This window comes from Leptonychotes weddellii, chromosome 10 (assembly GCF_054177405.1).
Source record: "Leptonychotes weddellii isolate Sample4059 chromosome 10, ASM5417740v2, whole genome shotgun sequence".
Classification (NCBI taxonomy): domain Eukaryota; kingdom Metazoa; phylum Chordata; class Mammalia; order Carnivora; family Phocidae; genus Leptonychotes; species Leptonychotes weddellii.
The window spans coordinates 29,894,833-29,916,415 of NC_138378.1; the positions used below are offsets into that span (position 1 = coordinate 29,894,833).

The window sequence follows — 21,583 nt, forward strand, 5'->3', positions numbered from 1 at the left end:
TTCAATTTTTCTCTTATGATGGCAAAACAGTAATTGTTATCAAGCTTTAAAAACTTGTATCCAGCTTTCCAAACTTATGTCATTCAACCCCCCCCCCCCAAAAATTAACAAAACACCTGTATTCTCACAGGCCCCTCAGTCTTTCTCTTTCTTGCCACAGTCCCCTTCTTGAGGGAAGAGTCTGCACTGGCCATTTTCTCCCCATGTATTACTCATTCAGCATTCATGTGACTGGTGGTTCTGCTTCCACAACTCCATAGAAATTGCTCCTATTGGGGGTTTCCAAAGACTCTTCAATGCCATATGCATAGAGCACTTTTCTGTCATTTTTCCCTGTCTGTCATCGGCACTGTCCACTACTGACCGTCCCTTCCTTCCTCCTTTCCATTGGCTTTTTTGACATGAGCTTCCTTGGCTTCTTTTTACTACTCTGACCACCCCTGTTCAGTTCCTCACTCCCTGTCCTCCCTTGCAAATGTCCTAATGTTGGTCAACCCCAGGTTCTATCCTTGACCTACTTCTCGTCCCATTGTGTATGTTCTCCCTAGATACATTGCAATGTTTGTCTACCTCGATGCTGAGGAATCTCCAATACATGTCTCCAGTCTAGATCTTTCTTCTGAGCTTTAGATCCTGAAATCAAACTATTACGTAAACTTCTCCATTTGGAATTAACAGGCACTTCACACTGTCTTCTCCATTCTGGCCTCTATGTTCCAAACTTCATCTTATTCTAATGGCTCCTCAATAGCTTTTATGAGTTCTACATGGTCCATTGGTAGTCATCACAGGCTCTTCCTTCCTTATTGCTAACTAGTCACCATGTCCCAGTGATCCCACCTCCTAAGTATCTTCCCCTTTCCCTTCCCCTATCACTACCTGAGCCTCTCTAGCCTTATCACCCAAGATGATCCAACTGCATCCTTTGGGTCAGAACCAGTTACAGTCCTCAGAAGGTATCTCATTTTCTCCCAGGCTTTCCATGATATCTCCTGTATCTGGAAAGGCCTTCTCCACCCTGTCTGCTTAACCCAATTCCTACCTTTCATATTATTGGAGAAATCTTCTTTGACACCACCCGCCCCCTCCTACTCACTGTCTGACATTAGGTGCCCTTCCCTTGCTGTAGTCTGGGCACCCCTCTCTTCTACCAGCTATCATTCAATGCACACCAGTCTTTCTTCAAATGTTAAGCTGAATGAGCTTATGGAAAACAACTTAGAATTCCTGATATACATGTACTGCTTTTGAATCTTTTCTAATGTTTCTAAGTTTCTAATCAGAAAATTATTTAAACTTACTGAAAAAATGCTGGGAGAGTAGTGACAAAGAAGCGGCCACTCAAACCTATAAGAGGCATAAACAAAAAAAGTTACAAGTCAAATTCAAACTACCCCAAGCACCTGACTTAACATTGTAAGAACGAGCAGCCTTGAGCTTGTTTTCACAGCCACATTATTAAAATTGTTCCAATTATTTAATCACATTTACCTTTTTTCTTTTTACTTAAAGAAATCATATTTTTATCCATTTTTATTTACCTACCACTTTCTGGTCAGTGACATACAATTTGCTTATCTTCGATGTATTACACTAAAGTTTTCTGGCTTGTGCATTGCTTGGAATAGTATGGTGGCTGAAAGGACAGGTTGTAGAGTCATGCAATCTGGCTTAAATACTAAATTCTCCAGTTACTAGCTTTGTGACCTTAAATAAATTACTTAACCTTTCTGTAAAATGGGTATATTAAAGCCTGACTGAATTGTTCTGAAGTGAGATTAGATTGGTGTATTAAGTGCTTAGCACATACTACGGACTAAGTAAATTATAGATATCATTATATGTTATAGGCTTAAAAAGAATAAAGAATATGAAATAATAAGATCATGTATAATCTTTTCACATTTATAAAATTTGTAATTTCTGTCAAGGAAGTCTATGTACTTTAAACAGATTTTTTTCAATTTGTCTCAGCAAACATTTACTGAACAATAACCACATATCAAGTGCTATGCTAGGTACATGTGAAGATAAAGATAAATAAAACCCTTAGTCACTCATCAAATATTTACTAAGCAACTTCTTTGTTCCAGGGACTGTGATAATGGCTCAAGACACATAGATAAGCAAAAACACAGTCTTTGTTTTCACAGAAGTTACAATCTAGCGGCAGAGGGAGAGAATTTAATCAAATAATCATGACCAAAAACGGAGATGGATGACATCAAGGAAAACGGCATGCAACAAAAACCTGCATGACGCTAGGAGTAAAGAACAGATCCCTGCTCTTTATTATTAACTAAATAATATTTATGTGGGCACGAAGAGTGAGTAAGGCCAGTTCTGGCAAAGAGAAGGAAAGCTAAAGCATCCTCCTGGCCTGCATGATAACATGGCACAGATATCATTTTCACATTTCTCATCATTTCTGCCTTTCCCACTGAAGAACAATCTGGACAAAATCAAATCCCTAGTTTAATAAAGTGGCTCAAATTTTACATCTCTGTGATGACTTGCAGTTTGAAATACTGAAGGTGTATTTTTAATAACAAGGGATATTTGCTTCTACTCATTTTATAAACTAAATCCATACTCAGCAAAATAATTTATTGACTGATGATGATGAGTCTTCCCAAAGAAGACTCATATACAAGCAAGTAACTCTAAAACACCCGTATGGCACTTAAAAGCAAACACAGTATTCTGAAGGCAGTAAAAGTCAATGTTACAAAAAGAAACATAAACTTCATACATTTATGATTGTACATTTTTTTAAAGGTTGTACTGGCAGGAACAGAAACAAAAGTGACCTGAGAAGTCAGCTGAGGATTGGAATAAGCATCTCTGTCTACAGGACATTCTCACCTCTAACAGGCTTGGAACTCCACTCTACCAAGGAACAAAGACATATTTTAGTAGAGTTCCAAATCTAAATTGCCAAGGGAAAAAGGACTGGCAATCCTAAAGGCTTGAAAATTATTATATGTTTTGCTTATTACAAAGTTTCGTATCTCACTTCTTTCCTAGTTACAGATTTTTATGACTACCCCAAATCTTATATAAGGACAGTCACAGTGTTAGGGAATTATGCTTTATTTACATGGTCTTTTAAAATAGAATGCACAGGGGCGCCTGGGTGGCACAGTCAGTTAAGCATCCGACTCTTGGTTTTGGCTTAGGTTGTGATCTCAGGGTTGTGAGATTGAGCCCCACATCTGGCTATGCACTCAGTGTGGAGTCTGCTGGATTTTCTCCCTCTCCCTCTGCCCCTCTCCCCAGTCAAGCTCTCAAATAAATAAATACATAAAATATTTTTTAAAAAATTAAAAATCCTTCATATGTTCTTGGTCATCACTGACCATGGCAAAAGATTAAAAAGTAAATAAATATAAAAAATATTTCATAAAACATATGAACTTACACAGTATATATAACAATATTTCCAGATTCACAGGCCAGCTTGCCTGAAGTCAAACCCCACTTCTGCATCTTAGTAGGTTTTAATCTGGGACAGTAAATTTAAACCATCAGTTTTCTCATAAATGGGCATCATAATATCTATCTCAGTATTTTTCAGTATTAAGTGATTTTATATTTATAAAGCACATAGAATACAGTATTTAACATAGAATAAGTACTAAATACATGCTAGCAAATATGTTCTATATTTAAATCTCTGATTCAAAGTTAGAATAAAGTAGGATGCAATAAACTAATTTAGTGTTAAGTGCTTTGGAAATCATACATTATTTTGGATAATGTGTCTTTACAAATAAATGTGCCCATGAAAAAAGTGAATACAGAAGAAATAAGAAAAACAACACAGTGAAAGATGAGTCTCTGAGAGTTTTCTTTACCTTTCTGGTTCAGACTAAAAGGACGCTCATCCCCAAAACTGTTAGAATAAAGGGTATGAGAACTTTATGGCTCTTGATATGAATTGCTGTGCTTTTTTCCATAACTATTGTACCAATGTACAAGACCACCAATTAAAGTTCATTTAAAATAAAGATTAATAATAAATTCTAACACCTCAAAACTGCTGTCATTTATGTTTGTCAATATTTCTTCAAATGACAACCCATGCAGGATACTAATAATAAGATCACAGCATCTAACACAGATATGAGTTCAGTTTGATGTCTGGAATAATACCTTGTCACTGAAGATGTCTTCAGGACAATTAACAACAAAATCAAGAACAACCAAAGTAGCCCTTAGATCATGACACACTACTAAGTCCTTGAAGATCTGACACCATAGGAAACTTACCTCAAATAAATGTCATTTCTGAGAGGCTAACAAATGTCAGAAAGGTTTGGGTTTCATGTCATTGCCCCAAAAATGTCTTCTAACCTTTAATACTGATGCTATCAAATATCAAGGGAGCCTCTCATTACCTGAAAAGTTAAAACATGACCAACTTGGAACAGATAAGCATCATCTGAGGTTGTGGGCTTTAAGGTCTAAAAACAAGGAAAGCATGATCTTAACAAAGGATTACAACAGCAGGGCAGCAACTCATTACAAAGGTTGGCATCATGATTCACTGCAAGAAACCTCAGAAAGTGTAGAAGAAACAAGTGCACTCTTAAACTTTAACTGAAAGAGATAAGGTTTGACCACAAGGTCTCCCAACATTTCTGCATGTCTTTTTTACTTTATGGGGAACTTTACTTTAAAATGAAGACTGCAACATAAAAAGGGCATTAATCCAAAATGCAGGACAAAATTTAATTTCTTACTATTAAGCTTATCTTAAACATGTATATCAAAAGAAAGAAAAGAATTAAAAGATTAGAGAAAGAAAAATTATACCAGGGAACTATATTTTGATATGCAAAAACACAATAGAAATGATTTAAGTTCAATACTTAAAAAATGGGGATAGCTGTAAGCTTTGGTTCTACCATTATCAGCTGTGTTACTTTGGGCATGTTACTTAACCTCTCTGAGCCTCAGTTTTCTGAGTAATACAGAGATAAACAGTTCTTCCTAGGGTTGAATGAAGCTAAAATATATGTAAGTGCCTAACACAACTATAGGCTGAAGTAAATGCTTAACTAAATGTTAGTTATTATCACCAAAAGAATAGCAGAAGGAAAGCAATGAAAAAAAAAAAAGTAGAACTAACCTTACCTTTGAGACTGAAATAAAGTTGTCAGTATAATACAAAAGACTAATTTTTACAATTATAAAATTAAAATATGAACACTAACTGAAGCACAGTAAACTAAGTTGGCTTTTGCAACTGATTAGTGGTTTAAACACAATGCTTATTCTTGGCTGTGGTAGGAGTCTGGTTTACCTCTAGTCTAGTGAACTAGCCATCACCCATGGGTACTCTATGAGCAGCTGCTATTTTCCTGTCCTTGACAACTAAGCTCATCTGCATGGAACAGAAGGTTCAAGTGCATGCTCATTGCATTTAATTTCCCAAAGAACATGCAACTGATACATCACCTGGTCTATGCAGTATTAAGCAGGCAATGCCATGTAATATAATCTAAGGCCTTTCCTTTCCTTGACTTCTACATCTCAGCTGTAAAATACAATGTATAATCCCTAATCTTTATAATTCTGAAAATTTATTTTCTGTTCAAAATTCCTAAGAAAATCTCTTGTGAGATGTACCAATGGAAGAGTTATAGGCATAACTAAAGATTATGCAGAAACACTTCAAAAACTCTTGCTTTCACTTCTTTTTAAATTTTACTTGCAGGGAAAAGAAATGAAATGATGCCTTATTAGCACTCCTGGCAAGGGAGCCCTAATGAAAGAATAGACAAATGGAGATCTGTAACCAAATATAAATCTGTACACAGAAGTATCCAGTAAAGTACTCCATTTGAGGAAAAGTAGTATTATTTCAATTATTTCCCACTGCTCATTCAGGCTGTTAGATTTTGTAAAAGTGAAGTAAATACCTAAAGAGCTTTCAAGAATAGGGACAAGCCACCCTGGAGGCTTGCCAGTGAGTTAGTACCATATTCTTCATTTGGCTTCCAGGACCCCCTAGCTCTCCACCTCCTTCCTACCTCACCTGCTTCTCTCTTTCCTCGGTTGGAACTATATTTTTCCCTCGAAATGTTAGAGTGCTCCGGTTTTTGATCCTCAAAGCACGTCTCTGGCACACCCTCCCTGGGTGATCTCAATTCCTCCCCTCCTTTCAAATACCATCTACAGGTATGATCCTCAAATGTACATCTCCAGCTCGGCTCTACTTGGTTTTCTACTGAACATCTTGAACCCTAACTTTGTTCCAGATGTGCTCTTCCTTCAGTCTTCTCCACCTTCTTTCTTTCCATCAAATGCTACAGCAAATCTATCAGGAAATCCTTTTGGATATTCCAGCCAAATGCAATATCTCAAATCCAGTCCCTCAGCACTGCTGCTACCAGTCCGAGCCACCATAGCCTCCATGCGGGACTACTGCATTAACCTCTTTTCTTGCTTGTACTTCCAACCTCCTACAGAAAAGCTTTCATGACGCAGTCAAAGCTATCCTTTTAGAATATAAGCCATATCATGTCACTCCCTTGCTCAAAACCTTCCAGTAGGTTCCTTCCTAATATACTAAAATCCAAATTCCTTGTCATGGCCAATCAGACCCCCATGGTGTGGTTCCTAGCGGCCTCTCCAGCTCTGTTTCTCTTGAGTACCCCACTGGCTGTCACATGGTTCCTCAAATCAGCTGAGTACACCCCTGCCTGCACATGCTGCTTGCTCTGCCTGGACTGTTCCTCCCTACAGCTTCTTGGAATTCACTCCCTCAATCTGTCAAGGCATCTAGTCGAACAGTCCTTCCCTGGACATCCTATTGAAAATAGTGGCTCCCACCATGTTCTACATTTTTATCCTGCTTTCTTCTTCTTCATAGTCCTTACGGCCACCAGACAGTGTTTTCCATTTTACTCTTGTTACTATTTCTCTCCTTCACTAAAATATAAGCTCAATGGGGAGCCAGGTCTTCATCTTCCTTACTCGCTTGTATCATTTATCTCTATCACTGCTATCTAGAACAAGACCTGGTACATGGTAGAAACACAAACGTTTGTTGAATAAGTACATTATTCTTAAACCCTTTTAAAAAATTAATTGACAGCATTAGATTTATAATTTGAAATAAAGTATAAAATAAAATAGTATAATCTGAAGTGAAATATTCTTTAGGCCACTCAGTTGTGTGTGTGGAATTTTGTCTCATAATTTTTACTTATGAATTACAGTTTTTAAATTTTTATTATTTAAAAGACTTCTAGAACTTATACTTTAAAAATTATTCTAATACATAAAACAATCATTTTTCCTTTTTTGGACTTTGTTTCTTCACTATTCCTAAAAAATACTGGACCAAAGACTTTTTTTCCTTTAAAGATTTTATTTATTTGACAGAGAGACACAGCAAGAGAGGGAACACAAGCAGGGAGAGTGGGAGTGGGAGAAGAAGGTTTCCCGCGGAGCGGGGAGCCCGATGCGGGGCTCGATCCCAGGACCCTGGGATCATGACCTGAGCCGAAGGCAGACGCTTAACCATCTGAGCCACCCAGGTGCCCCAATCCTTCTTTTTTGATAAAAGTTCAAATATATATAGTTTACATTTGCATAATTAGTATGAGTCAATGATAAATTTGTTTTTAAAATATTTCATTATAATAAATTTCTCTCTACATTATCAAAAAAAGCACTCAATCCATTAACAATGGAAAAAATAGCTGTAAATCTACATTTTAGACGGAAAGACTGTATTCAGTTAGCCTCTAGATCTGTGAATCCATCACAAAGCTAATTGTTTAATTCTTTTCATTCAAATCGTGCTGTGAATTCACGGCAGGTATACCAAATGACTAAAATGTGAATAGGCCAGCTGCATTTCTAAGAAACTCATCATAAAATGTGCTTGGTGCTCACTAATTAGCAAGGCTTACACCTGATTTTGTTGGACTCGAACTACTAGAAGACAAAAACAAGTTTACAGCAAAAATATAATTGCCATGACTTGATGTCCAAACAGAATAACTCATTCTAACAGCCCGAATCACAAACTAATAAGTATAATTGTCCTTCTCTAAATAGCAGATGGGCAGAAGTGGCTTTGATTCAAATGATTAGAAAGGCAGAAGCTTGAGAACTAATGGCTTTAACAGAAATCTCTCTCCAAGGGTTTGTCAACACATCCATCTTAACAGACACCATCCATTTTGTTGTCCAAGTAATTGGTAATGCATTACTTTGTGTTTTTGCACTCACAGTTATTACAGAAAAGTAATAGGTACACCTCCATGTCTTCTTTTTTCTCTTGTAAAAGGATACAGTAGATAGAAATTGAATGTAGACAGGAAAAAATTAACAAAGTTTCAAAACAGTCAAGTTTGAAATTTGAATCATAAAAGCCCAACTTTTCTTCTCATTTTATATATAATACACAGTTATTTTTTTAAAAGATTTTATTTATTTATTTGTCAGAGAGAGAGAGAGCATGCACAAGCAGGGAGAGTGGCAGGCAGAGGGAAAAGCAGGCTCCCCGCTGAGCAAGGAGCCTGATACAGGACTCAATCCCAGGACCCTGGGATCATGACCTGAGCTGAAGGCAGACACTTAACCAGCTGAGCCACCCAGTCATCCCTATACAGTACACAGTTATTTTAAAACTACAAATACAAATTGTATCTTTTCTGAATTTAAAAGTTTCCTTTATTTTCCTCTTTCTTTTGAAAAATTATATCATTAACAGCTAATAAATGTAGATGGAACAGCAGAATTAGAAATTCACCATTCTGGAAACCACTATGAAATATTTGATTCAGGTAAGATCATCATGGATCTTAAATCCCCAAAATATCACCCCATAGATTATGTCCTAATCACAAATGGGGTCTTTTCTTTATAATAGAGATGTTTGTTGTCATCACCTTAACCAAGTGCTCAAACTCAACAGCATTAATGGTGATAATATGTGTCTTCTGATGGAATACAATTTAAGTCACAGGATCACCTATAAAGTACTCTTGCCATAAGCATTTAACCTGAATCATGCTTCTAGACCAAAATTCAAGTTACAAGAATAAATTAAATGTTACCACAAAGAAACACCTAGCCAAATCCCTGGCCTGTTCTCCTCAGAGTGTCAATGTCATGAAAAACATGGGGGGAATATCTTCTAGGTCGAGGGAAACTAAAAAGATGTAACTACTAAATTCAGTTGGTGAACCTTGATTAGATCCTGGTTCAAAAAACTATAAAAAACATGGGAAATAATTAGAAAGATTTTAATATGCTGAAGTATTGATGGGTAAGTATAATGGGGTCTATGACTGATTTTCAAATGATTCAGCAAATTAATAATAACAATATAAATATATATATACATATATATGTAAACACAAACATACATAGACATTCCCAGACATGCTAAAATGTTATCTGTTGATTCTAGGTGGTCAGTTCATGGGTACTCAATATCCTAGTCTTTCAACTTTTCTATATGCTTGAAAAAACTCAAAATAAAAAGTAACAAACTTTTGCATTTAATGTTCAACATGTACAGTACCTGGTTCTTGAATGACATCTACTTTTCCCACACTGATCTGAAGTATTTCACCATTCTTTGCAAATGTCTCCCATTCTGAATCAGTCTGCTGGCAGGATGGACACCAAGGAGCGTAACTGTAAAAGAAAAATAGCTAGTCAATATAAACATATGAAAAAAAATCTATAAAACAAACTAGAAAAATAGAGCATTTAAATTTAAAAAACAAATTCTTAACTAAAGGGAAAAACAAAAGCAAGCTTTTCCAAAGTTGTTTGATATAGAAAAACAGAAGCATATTCCCCCCTCCTAGAATTTAATGTATGAATATCAATTCCCTGGGGAAAAAATAGCTAAAGTTTAAGAAGATTTTCACAAATTATTGTAATATATAAAGTATCTTATTTCAGTGTTATTCTTACAATGGACCCAAATTTTACTATTTACCAGAAAGCTTTTGATTTTTGAGGGTGAAAAGGCTTTGAGTATCCCACTAAAGGTGGATAATTTTCACAAGGGTGCCTTTAAACTAGCCAAACTAGTTTCAGATTCATCAAAGTGAGATCTGATGAGTAGAGACCAGAAAATGTATTCCTATTGGGTGCCCCAAAATGCAAGTCATTTCCAAAGATATGTGGTAGTTCTGACCCATTTGAAGAAAGTAGAAGCTACAGGCTAAGCCTGCTCCACAGACACTTTCTTAAGTAGAAGAGGGGTTAGAAATAAATACTTGGGCCTTCAACCAGAACTCTGCTGTTTTAGATTGCTTTTTTCATTCAATAAACATGATCTAAGCACCATGCTAAAAACTGAGGCTACCGCTGTGAACAAGACAGACATGATGCCTCCTTCCTCCTTGTGGCTTCTATTATCTACAGATGAAAAGAGGTAAGCCCGGGGGGTAATGACAATCCATGTGGCAAATGCCATGACTGAGAATGTGGAACAGATGCTATGGGACACTCAGAAGCTGGATGATCTCAGAAGGGCCCACAGAGAAAGGAGCATCTGTGCTAAGATCTAAAGTACGAGTAACAGCCAGAGAGGGTCAAGGAATGTTCTAACCCAAGCAGAGAGAACAGGAAGTGTGAAGACAGAGTATTGACAGGACAGGATGAAAACATCATTCACAGCCTTTAAAAATGTTATATAAGGAGTTAGGACTTTATTCCAAGCTCCATGACTGATACCTTAAAAAAAGTAAAAATCATGATCAGATTTACATTTTTGGAAAAGTCATCTGGCAGCTCTGCGGAAAATGGATCAGGGAAGGATAAGACGGAAGCAAACTGGAAGGCTGTACTGTCCTCCTGGCAGTACGCTAATGGCCTCACTTTGCCTCCCATGATGCTAGAAAACATCATAAATGGGCCATAAAGCTTTAATGTGCTCCAGGATTTCACATGCAGATGTTAAAATAGGAATCCAGAGAAAACTGCTGTTTAGAAAGTATAGTGGATTGAACAGCATCTCTTAAAGAGTCTTAACCCCTCATACCTGTGCATATGATCTTATTTGGAATAAGGGTCTTTACACATATAATTAAAGTAAGGATCTTGATGTGAGATTATCCTGGATTTAGAGTAGGTTCTCATAAAAGAAAGAAGAGCAAAGTGTGACACAGAGACACAGGAGGAAGGCCATGTGAAGATGCAGTCAGAGATGGGTGGTCTGTAGCTACAGGCCAAAGAATGCCAAGAACTGCTGGAAAGGCATGGAACAGACACTCTCCTAGAGCCTCCAGAGAGAGCCAACTTTGCCAACATGGTGATTTTGGAAGTTGGGTCTCCAGAATTGTGAGAGAATAAATTGCCACTGTTTTAAGCTACTAAGTTTGTGGTAATTTGCAGTAGTACAAGGAAACTAATGCAGAAAGGAAGATATTATTTGAAATTGGGAGGAATTGAGATCAAATATGCCTTATGGAGACTTAAAGAGTTGGTAGAGCTATGCTTAACATAAAATACTGTGAACAAACAATAACATACACTGGAAATCGATTTTAAAATACTAACATAAGACACAATTAAAAGTAAAATTAACATTTACAGAACAATGTCACAAAAATATATGAATACAAATGAAGAGACATTCTGTTTTGCTTAATAATACCCAGAAGAAAAAAATCAGTAAATAAAATTAATTAATCAATGCTCACAAAATAGGACAGGATACTCCGGAAAAAAACATCACCAGACACTTTGAATAATATTTCAGGATGCCATCAACTAGACATGATATTTTTAAAATCTGCTTAAATCTGTTTAAATTATATTTTAACAAAACCCTCAACTTAAGTCAAAATGCTGAGGGAATAAATGCAATAGATACTTTTAAAAGACTTGATATCACTGAATGGTGTATGTACAACGGGTGAATTTTATAGTGTGTAAATTATGCCACCCAGGGGTAGAAGGCAGGAGACATGGATGAACCACGATTGGCAATATGTTGATACAACTACTGAATCTGGATGATGGATGATGGGAGTTCATTATACTACTATTTTTGTTTATGTTTGAAATTTTCCTAATAGTTTTTGTTTTTGTTTTTTTATTGAGGTATAACTGACATATAACATTACATAAGTTTTAGGTACAACATAATGATCAAATATATTTTTCTTAAAGATTTGATGAAATGGAAAGAGCCAACAAGTTCTGGATGGGCAGGCTCAGCATTAAATGTTAATTCCCCCCAATTTATTTTCCATTCCTGAATTATTTTTACAAAATGTGGCATCTATTATTTCTACATTAAGAGAAGAAAGGGGTGAGGGGAAAAAGAGGTAGGAAAGAATGTCTGCCAAAAGAATAAAACAAACATACACAGGAAAAAAAAATGTCTTAGGAAAGGAAATAAAGGGGAAAAATGTTAAATGATCAAATTCTATAAAAAGATTTAGGCTCAAAGGTGCTGTCAGGTCATCATTTACGAACCCTTTTATCTTGACCTAAGCAGAAGCATGTCTGTAAGTGCCATGTAACACTCAAGGCAATGATGCATACAAACCAACTTTCCTGAAAAACAACAATAACAAACATTTCTGAAATAGGGCAATATTTTGATCTTTCACATTATGAAAGGGTATGGGGGGTTAAAAAGTCAACATGATGGGGAGTTGCATGTACTTTGAGACAAGTATTGAGATTGGGCACAGCCCAGGAGAGAAAGGACACCCAAAGCAAGGCATGCATTTCTCTCTCCAGCCAGGCCCCAGAAACAGCCAGACTTAAGCACATTTGTTCATCCTAAGGACTGTTCATCCATCTCTAAAAGGGTCTAGTATAGCCAATTCCAAGATAATTCTAAAAAAAGTCATTAATCTTCTCATTACAGCTCACTGTCCAATCCCTGAGACACCAGAGATATGGACCAGAGAACATTGACCAGGAACAGTCTGCTGACATCTTTGACCATGGCTGATTTAAACACATGTATCTCTACATTTCCAGGGCAAAGTATATCCCTGGTACAGTAAGTGCTCAATAAATATGTGCTGAATAAGTAAATGAACAAACTTTAAAGAAAACTATAGTCTTTGAGAAATTCATTTTTTACATATTTTAAAAATATCCATATGGCAGATGATACTGGGACAAGCAGTTGTTTGGTAAACTTTAGGGAAAAAGAGAACATTTTATTATTTAGTACTTCAATGGGCATTTCAGTGTATTAGATAAGAGTTCTGCCAAAGGACTCAACAAGACCAACCACAAATTAACCATGTGACTTTGGGCAGGTTAGTAATCGCTCCATGCCTCAGCTTCCTCAACTGCAAAATGGGACTAACAGCAGCTACCTTAGAAGGTTATTGGGAGATTAGATGACTTATATAAAGCAGGCACATATTAAGAACAATACCAATTACATTTGTAATATACTGCAAGCAGTATATTTCCAAAACACTTTTATGATGCATTAGAGCTCATCTGAACCTTACAACATCACTGTCAAACAGACAAGGTAGGTTTAAAGGACCTTGCTTAAGGTCACCTAAGACCACACAGAACAAGAACCCAGATGGAGGTATCCATGTGATAAAACTTCCAAGGAAAGTAAGACCCAACATTGAGAGAGAGAACCACAGAAGGAAGAAATTACCAAAAATAAGGAAGAAATCTTGCAGTTCAATTAAACAAATTCTAGATCCTTTTTGCTTTGTTTCCCTAGGCCTGTGCCTTTGCATTTAACTCAAAGACATATTTACTACATCAGTAATTATTATTTTTTTTTTAAGATTTTATTTATTTGCGAGAGAGAGAATGAGAGACAGAGAGCATGAGCGAGAGGACGGTCAGAGGGAGAAGCAGACTCCCTGCTGAGCAGGGAGCCTGATGTGGGACTCGATCCAAGAACTCCAGGATCATGACCTGAGCCGAAGGCAGTCGCTTAACCAGCTGAGCCACCCAGGCGCCCTACATCAGTAATTATTAAATCATGCAAATTTCATCTTTTATTTTTTAAAATCCCAGTCCCTAATCTCTAGACAGGCCATTATATAAATTGGGATTTTGGTGATACTGATCTCAAGATATAAAAATGCCACTGAGGTCACTTTAGATATTCCATTTTTTTTATGTAGCTGCCACCCAGTGGAGACTATGAATGCTATTATTTCTGAGATTTATTCAGAGCTATTTGTGTTGGGAGTGCACAAACATCATTCACTAACTTAGTGTGTTCTTTTGGTGGTAGAAATAAGTCAGCTCTGAGTCTCTGGTATGGGAAATGGTCCACTGTTGTTTCAGTTTTTTAAATTATTAGTATTCTTTTGGACCTAAACGACTGTGATTTAGACAGTGATTTAGAACCTACTAAAGGAAAATACCTTCAGGGGCTAAAGGAATACAAATGAGGAAACTCATGACTTTCATGTACTCCTGCACACTCTGTCTCTCTCTCTCTGTGTGTATGTATGTAGATATAAATATAATTTTTATGCACGTATGCATGACAAAAATCATTAGAAAGGACTGAATATGATCTTCATTTATATTATTTAAGACTAGTTCATAATGTCAGCCTTCTAAGAACTATAAAAGAGTTGACCTGCCATAACTTTGCCTTTTACATTCAAATTAATCCTTTTTTCATTTAAGAGCCTCCGAGAGGAACTAGAAGCTTTATAGTCTTGAAAACTATACAATAGTATCTTTTCTATTTAAACTTTTCCCAGGCATCAGTGGTATATAAAGTTAGTAAGCTTCAAAAAGACATTTGAAATACATTCCAGGTAGCTAAAAAACTGTTAAATTACATCAACTTGGATATCAGTCCAGTGTTTTTAACCACTTCTGGGAAACAAAATTCAAAAGCATGTTTTTGTCATCCATGTCCATATTTATGCATATATTATACTTAGTTTCTGCTATATGCAAGGTGGTTGAAAGCCCTTGATTACTTTGCATAAACCAACTGAATTTGGTATGAGATTTCATTAAGTGTACAAGAAAGGAGTTACTTAAAAACATTTCCTAGAAATAAAATTTTACTAAAAATACATTTTTATTCCCCAATAATGGACAATTTTTCTTCTTCTATCTTGGCTCAAATTTCACACACTCTCTTCAGGAGAGAGTGCACACTCCTGTACATTCTCTTTTCTTATCCTTGCAGAACAGAGATGGACAATGACTGATACGGTCAATTTTCACTTAGAACTTACTTTGACCAAAGTGCTCAAAAGAATATGTGACAATGAGGATGAAAGAGGTATCATCTTTCTATGACTTAATACATGAAACTAAATCAAAATGTCAACAGATGATCTACATCAAGTGCTATTCCTCTCTCTGGAAAATACGGAAAAACTCTTAATGATCCAAGAGTTGGAAGGCTTATGTTTGATTTTATTTCTTTAGAAGATCATTTCTAGGACATTTTGTCATAAAATGTAGAGGAAAAATAAAACTTGACAACTCCACAAAAACCATGATACCTGCTAGAGAAAATGGAATTCACTACTTTCTTTAGAATGAAGACTCCATGGAGGCAGTGATCTCCGCTGTACTGCCCTTGTACTGTACAGAACATTGTACAGAACAGAGCCTGGCAGGTCCTAGGCCACAGTAAATATTTATTACATTAATGAACAAATGGGAGATGACAGTGACTATCCTTAGTACCTACAAAAATATATACAGATAGATGTTTCCTTCAGTGATGTACATGAGGAAGCTCTTCATTAAAGGAACAACTAGTCTATTATTCATTCACTTAGTCAAAGTATTTATTGAACACTTAGTACTTGTTATCAAGGCTCTGGAGACAAATAGAAAGAAGAAAGACTTTCGTTCTCTACTGAAAAGCTGATTGTCTAGAAGAGGAATTAGACAAAAACCTAGTGTAGAAGCATAAAAAATTAATTTATAATTACAAGTTGTGATAAGGGCCATGATAGATACAAACAAGACAAAGTGAGAATTTTCCTGGGTGGTTTGTGTGCACAGAAGACAGAGCACCTGTTTGAGTGGTGAAGAGTGTCAGGAATGAGGATATAGCAATAATGCTCTTCATTTGGAGATTCTACAGATGATAAAACTATGGGTGGGCTTCTGAATCCCACAGGCTTCAAAGAAAAGACTTTCTTTCAGGTGGCTCATGGTGCTGGCTAGCTGATAGCCTAAGCCTGAATAAACCAGGCTCCCCCACTACCCAACTATTCTAGGCTTGCATCAGGAACTGCAAAGCTCAGGCCTGCATTATAGTTCTGGCCTTGACAACCACTTATTACTGGCCTTGCCCAAAGCTTTAACCTTTTCGTTTTAATCTCCTCTAGGAAATGAGAATGAGAATGAAAGTTCTGCACCTGATTGCTGGGATGATCAAATAAGAGAGCATTGATGAATAAGAGGACATGTGACATAAACAATGTAACGGTTTACTGTGACTGAGATGATGAGGATCATGGAGGTGATGTGGATGGCCCTTGTGGAAACAGTCTGAAATCATATACTTATATATAGTTCACTTATGAGCTATTTTTTGTATGTTTTTAAATACCCATAACAGTACCCAGGGCAGTGGTTTTCAATCAGAGACACTTGGAAATATGCATAAGAGATGGGGATTGCTAAATTTTTTTGGTGTCACATGAATACTAGAATGTAATGGGCAGGGGCAGCAATACTTAAGGTTCAGCAATGGGCAGGCCATCCCCACATATCAAAGAACTGTCCAAACCAAGATGCCAATAGTGCCTGATGAGAACCACTGCTGAATGCCTGAAAGAGAAGAAGCATTCAGTAAACATTTGCTAAATAAATGAGTGCTATGTCTGCTACTTATTTCCTTCAGAGCACAGGAGACTGACAGTCCCTAGAAAGCAAAGAATGTAGCTCGTTCATTTTCATCTTCCCAGATCCCTAACTCTAAACTTGAAACATAATAAGCATTTAATGACTACCTCTTAAACATTCAATCAGCACATCAAGATAATCTATTAAACTGCAAAAAAAATGATAATTGACAGGGACAAGCTAAGGCGATGATGTTGAAGATGTTCTCTTCAGGAATAAGAAGGATTTGGGGGGAAAAATTACTAAAACTTAGAGGTCCTAGGGAAATAAATGAGACTTCCCTCTATCACTGTGACTGTTTTCAATTTTGAAACATGATCGTCCCAAGAACAAAGTCAGAAAAGGTAGGGTTTTATAAAGATCTATACGCTTTACAAAGGTAAATTAACCTAAAGACATACTTTGTCTCTGGATATCACTTTAAAAGTAGGCAGGTCAAAATTAAGCAGCTTGGATAGTTACTTTTTTCTCTGGGGAAAAAAAAAAACACCAGAAAAGTATATAGAATGCATGCTGTTGTTTGTCAAAAGAACAAAAGTAGTATTCTCAAGGACTGATACAATGGGAACCAAAAAAATTTAAAATAGCAAAAGGTTACAAAGTAATGGAATGAAGGCTAGTACAAAACAATGGAAATAGAGAAAAGAAAACATCAGAAGATATTTTAAAGATTATATAATCTTTTCTAACCCTGAGAAAGGGGAAACTTTTCATCAGAGGTTAAGATGAGAAAAGCACAGTAAGCCAATTTTAGAGACATGGCAGAAATGGGCATAAAATTATAAAACAACGTACAAAAGCAAACAAGAAGAGAAAAACTGAATATACAATAAGCATTAATGAAAATGTAAATGGTAATGGGATAATTTTTCAGATTTTAAAAAAGGTTCAGAATTGAAATGGTGAATTACTACAAATATATTTTTAACTGATATTTCTCCTTAACAGAGAAGTGCTTTTTTTAAAACTGAAAATTCAGGGGCACCTCGTGGCTCAGTTGGTTGAACGACTGACTCTTGGTTTGGGCTCAGGTCATGATCTCAGGGTGCTGAGATAGAGCCAGGAATTGGGCTCCACACTCAGTGGGGAGTCTGCTCAAATATTCTCTCCCTCTGCCCCTCCCCCACATGCACACCCTCTCTCTCTCTCTAAAATAAATAAATAAATCTTTTTAAAAAACTGAAAATTCAATTGCAAGTTGCCAAAAAAATTGACTGCTTTAAAGACAAAGAAAATATAACAAATTAGGTTTTACAATAGGAGCAGAAAACACTGCTAGGTCCTTAAAAATAAGTTAAATTATCAATCCCAATATGACCAGGAATTGTATTGTAGGAGCTTTGTATGAAGTGGGATATGAAAGAAAGAATTCCCTGAAGAGAAGCTGCATATAAGCAAATGAACAAATAAAGAACTGTCATTCAAAGTAATGTCAAAATTTTAATACTATCAGAAAGCCTCCTAAGTTGCTTCTGTAGCACAGTTAAATGCATCATCTGTGGACCCCTAACAATCTGTTTATTATGATCAGTTCACTTGAAAAAGGGGTTGACATGGTAGCTAGTATTAACACATTTGGCTTTTCTCTGTTATATACACCAAGAAAAAAATCTGATAAATTATTGGCTATTTGAGTTAATTCTTAGAAATTTATAGGCCTATCCTGGTAGAGAATATAATGAACTTTATATTTTTTAAGTGTTGGGTTTCTGTCAAAGGGAGGAGACGGAGTATTACAAAAAGACAAGAGCCACAATATTTCTTCAGGACTTCGGTTCTGGTATACAGAAGAAAGTTGGATATAATGGTTTAAATCCTCTTTCCTTTATAGCCTCCCTTCATATTGAACTCTTCTGAAGTGTACTCGATGAAAAGGGAACTTCTACTAAAATGATCTCAAGGGCAGCTTACTTCTGGGTTACAAATCTCATCTTGTATCACAGCCCAAACATATTCCATGCAATGGACGCATGGCAAGTTTAAAGCAATTGGTTACCACGTCTGGGCTTGCACATTTATGAAGAGTATAATTTGAACAGTCGACAGTCCAAACACAGGAATTGTTGGCTGTTGCTGTTTATGAGCTTAATGTGGCTTACGCTCACCTTTAGTTTGCTTAGTTCTTTTACTTAAAAAAAAAAAAAAGCTATTCCAAAAAGGAGCTATAAAGGTGTTGAGGCCTTTCTGCTTTGACCTTCATCATGTACATACGCAAAGTCAGATTTATTCTGAAAATTGACATCTAGAAAGCTCCATTGTGTAAGCACCTATTTTTAAAAAGAACTTTCCGTAGTACTAGCTGACAAAATGCAGTCTAAAATTCTTACAATTATTACAAACATGACAGTCTTGAATAAGTCTCCACTTACTTAAAAGTTTCTCTCTTAAATGGAAAATGACCTCATCATCATCCAAAGTGGTTAAGCAGTTTAATAAGTCTTTCATGTCTACAGATTTCTTTAATCATTTCATTGGCTCATTATGATACCAAAGGCATTTTACCCAGAGGTCGAAAAAATCCCCTTCTTTGTGACCAAAAGGTATATGCATGTTTGAAGGGGTAATGGTTTTCTGAACAATGTAATCTGCTAAGGGAGTTGTAACTTTTGGCCCTGATCTCACAAGTGAGGTTTTCACTCCATAGGCATCTGCTTCCAATCTAAACTGAAAGAACCAAAATTTGGTCTTGGACAAAGAAAGGAAAGATCCAATTCTGTGTGTCTGTGTCCTCAAGGTAAGATTAATCAGCAAATAGCAGTGATCAAGTATGTATATTACCTGAAACTACAGTCTAAAGAGATAAGGTCTCAGTGATCATTTCTCCAGAGGTTCTTCATTTTCCCCGGGCAAGCCCACCATGATGGTCTCTGAAGCCTGTTCAGACATCTGCCCATTGTCTACCTCAAGGCTTTTTTCCAAATGATCACTTTCTTCCTAGAAGTTATTTTAAGCTACTTCTCTGTTCCTAACTCAAAATTATATTGTTCCCGTCTCCTTCAAGCAAAGGCACTACGCACAATTACCTTCTGTTGTTCAAAAGGGGCAATCTAGGAATGTCCTTTTCTTTATTACACTAGCACAATTAAGATATCTACCCAGAAATCTCTACCTCTAAAAATGATAACAAATATCAACATTTGTTTGAAATCTTGTTCTAAAACTTCAAAAACACTCCCATCTTCCTGTTTTATTTTTCACAATGACATCCCGGGGTCTTCAAAATGAAAACCAAACTACTTTGCACAAACTGGTCTGCCCTTCACCGTGCTGAAATTATTCATTCAACAAATACCTTGCCCTAGCCCGTGCTACGTATTTGTACTATACGTAAATGTCATTCAATGGCAGCCCTTCTCTACGTACACGCCTATATCAAAAGCACGCGATTTTTTCACAGATTTTCTCCATTTACCCCACCTTCCCTTGGTAAGCTGCTCACCCCATGCCTAAAACTCTTTCCCCCAAAGCAGGGGGCTAACAAGGCAGGGGGATGGGGTGGGGGGGGTGGAGAGCGAAGCTTCGGCACCCGCAGCTGTCACCGCGGAGGGCCTGGCGCGCATGCGCAGCATGAGCAGCCCGGCCCCGGCACCGCAGGTCACCTAGCGAGCAGTGGTCGAGCCCGACGGGCAGTGCAGGATCCACAGACGCCCGCGCGGCTGTGGGAGGGCGGCGCCCACAAGGGCAGTGTGGCGTGCGGGGCGGGCGGGCACACTCACAATTTCAGCATCCACTCGCCCTCCATCACCAGCGTCCAGTTGGAGGCGGTCATGGGCCGCACCCAGCTCCGCTCCTCCGGTAGCGCGGCCTGCTCGGGGCCGCCCTCCGTCGCCGTCGCGACTCGGGCGGCCAGGAGCGCCGTCAGCAGCGGACCCCAGTGCCCGCCCGCCATGTTGGGGCGCGGAGGGAGGCTCCTCGGCAGGGGGTGTGGGGACAGGAAGCGGCGGGCCCGGGGCCTCGCTAGCCCGCCAGCCCAGGCCTTCCCAGGTAGCCGGAGGTGGTGCCGGGCAGCCCCGCCTCCGCCCGGCCGCACGAACAGTCCCAGCTTCGGAGGCGGGCAGCCAGCGCCGCCTCTTATCCGCCTGGGCCCGCTGAGGCCACGCCCCCTCCCGCCTCGCCTTGCCGTTGCCCGGGGTGTCGGTTGCCTGGGCAACGGCCTCCCTTTCTTTCTGACGCCCTTCCTCCGCTTCCCCGCTCCCGAAAATAAACAGATGACCCAATGTTGCTTAAGTTAGAACTGGCACCTCGTGTGCCCAGGCTCCAGTACGGGGGTTGGCGCGCGTGGGGATTTCTAAAGAGAAACACGGCCACTAATTTAAAAATTCATCCCCTATTCAATGGTAGTGAAAGTAACAATGGACTGCAGAGTAAACCTATTTACAATGAGAAAACAGAAGGATGCTTGGCCATCTCTCGCTGAAAGGGAGAGGAAAATGTAAATACTCTCTGCGTGTGTATATTGAAGTATCACTGCCTAATTGGAGATAATAGTGAAACTAGATTCTGCAATTGTATTTTTTAATAATTGTAATTTCATAAAGAACTTCTAAAACATGAGTACTAACATAAAACGAGTCAGTGAATAAAAGAATATTGGCAGTTGCAATTAAATGGATCTCGCACTTCTCTTGGCTACAGTGCGTCAGATCTAAAATGAAAGTAGCCTAAATGATTTCCAAATCTCTCTCCAGATACACATTAGATGCATCTGTACCTTGAGATAACCACACCCTGAGTTTGTATGGCTGAAATACAA

The 21,583-nt window shown here is 37.7% G+C and overlaps 1 protein-coding gene across 1 annotated transcript in view; it reads right to left on the reverse strand.

The window, feature by feature from the left end:
- Nucleotides 1-20,899, reverse strand: part of TMX4 (thioredoxin related transmembrane protein 4) — a 35,499-nt gene extending 14,600 nt beyond the window's left edge. The window contains exons 1-3 of the mRNA XM_081833213.1: nucleotides 20,547-20,899; nucleotides 9,551-9,666; nucleotides 1,302-1,347 (exon numbers count right to left, since the gene is read on the reverse strand). Of these exons, the coding sequence (XP_081689339.1) occupies nucleotides 1,302-1,347; nucleotides 9,551-9,666; nucleotides 20,547-20,719 (335 nt within the window). The 5' untranslated portion in view covers nucleotides 20,720-20,899. The remainder of the gene's footprint in view (nucleotides 1-1,301; nucleotides 1,348-9,550; nucleotides 9,667-20,546) is intronic.
- Between the last annotated feature and the right edge of the window lie 684 nt (nucleotides 20,900-21,583).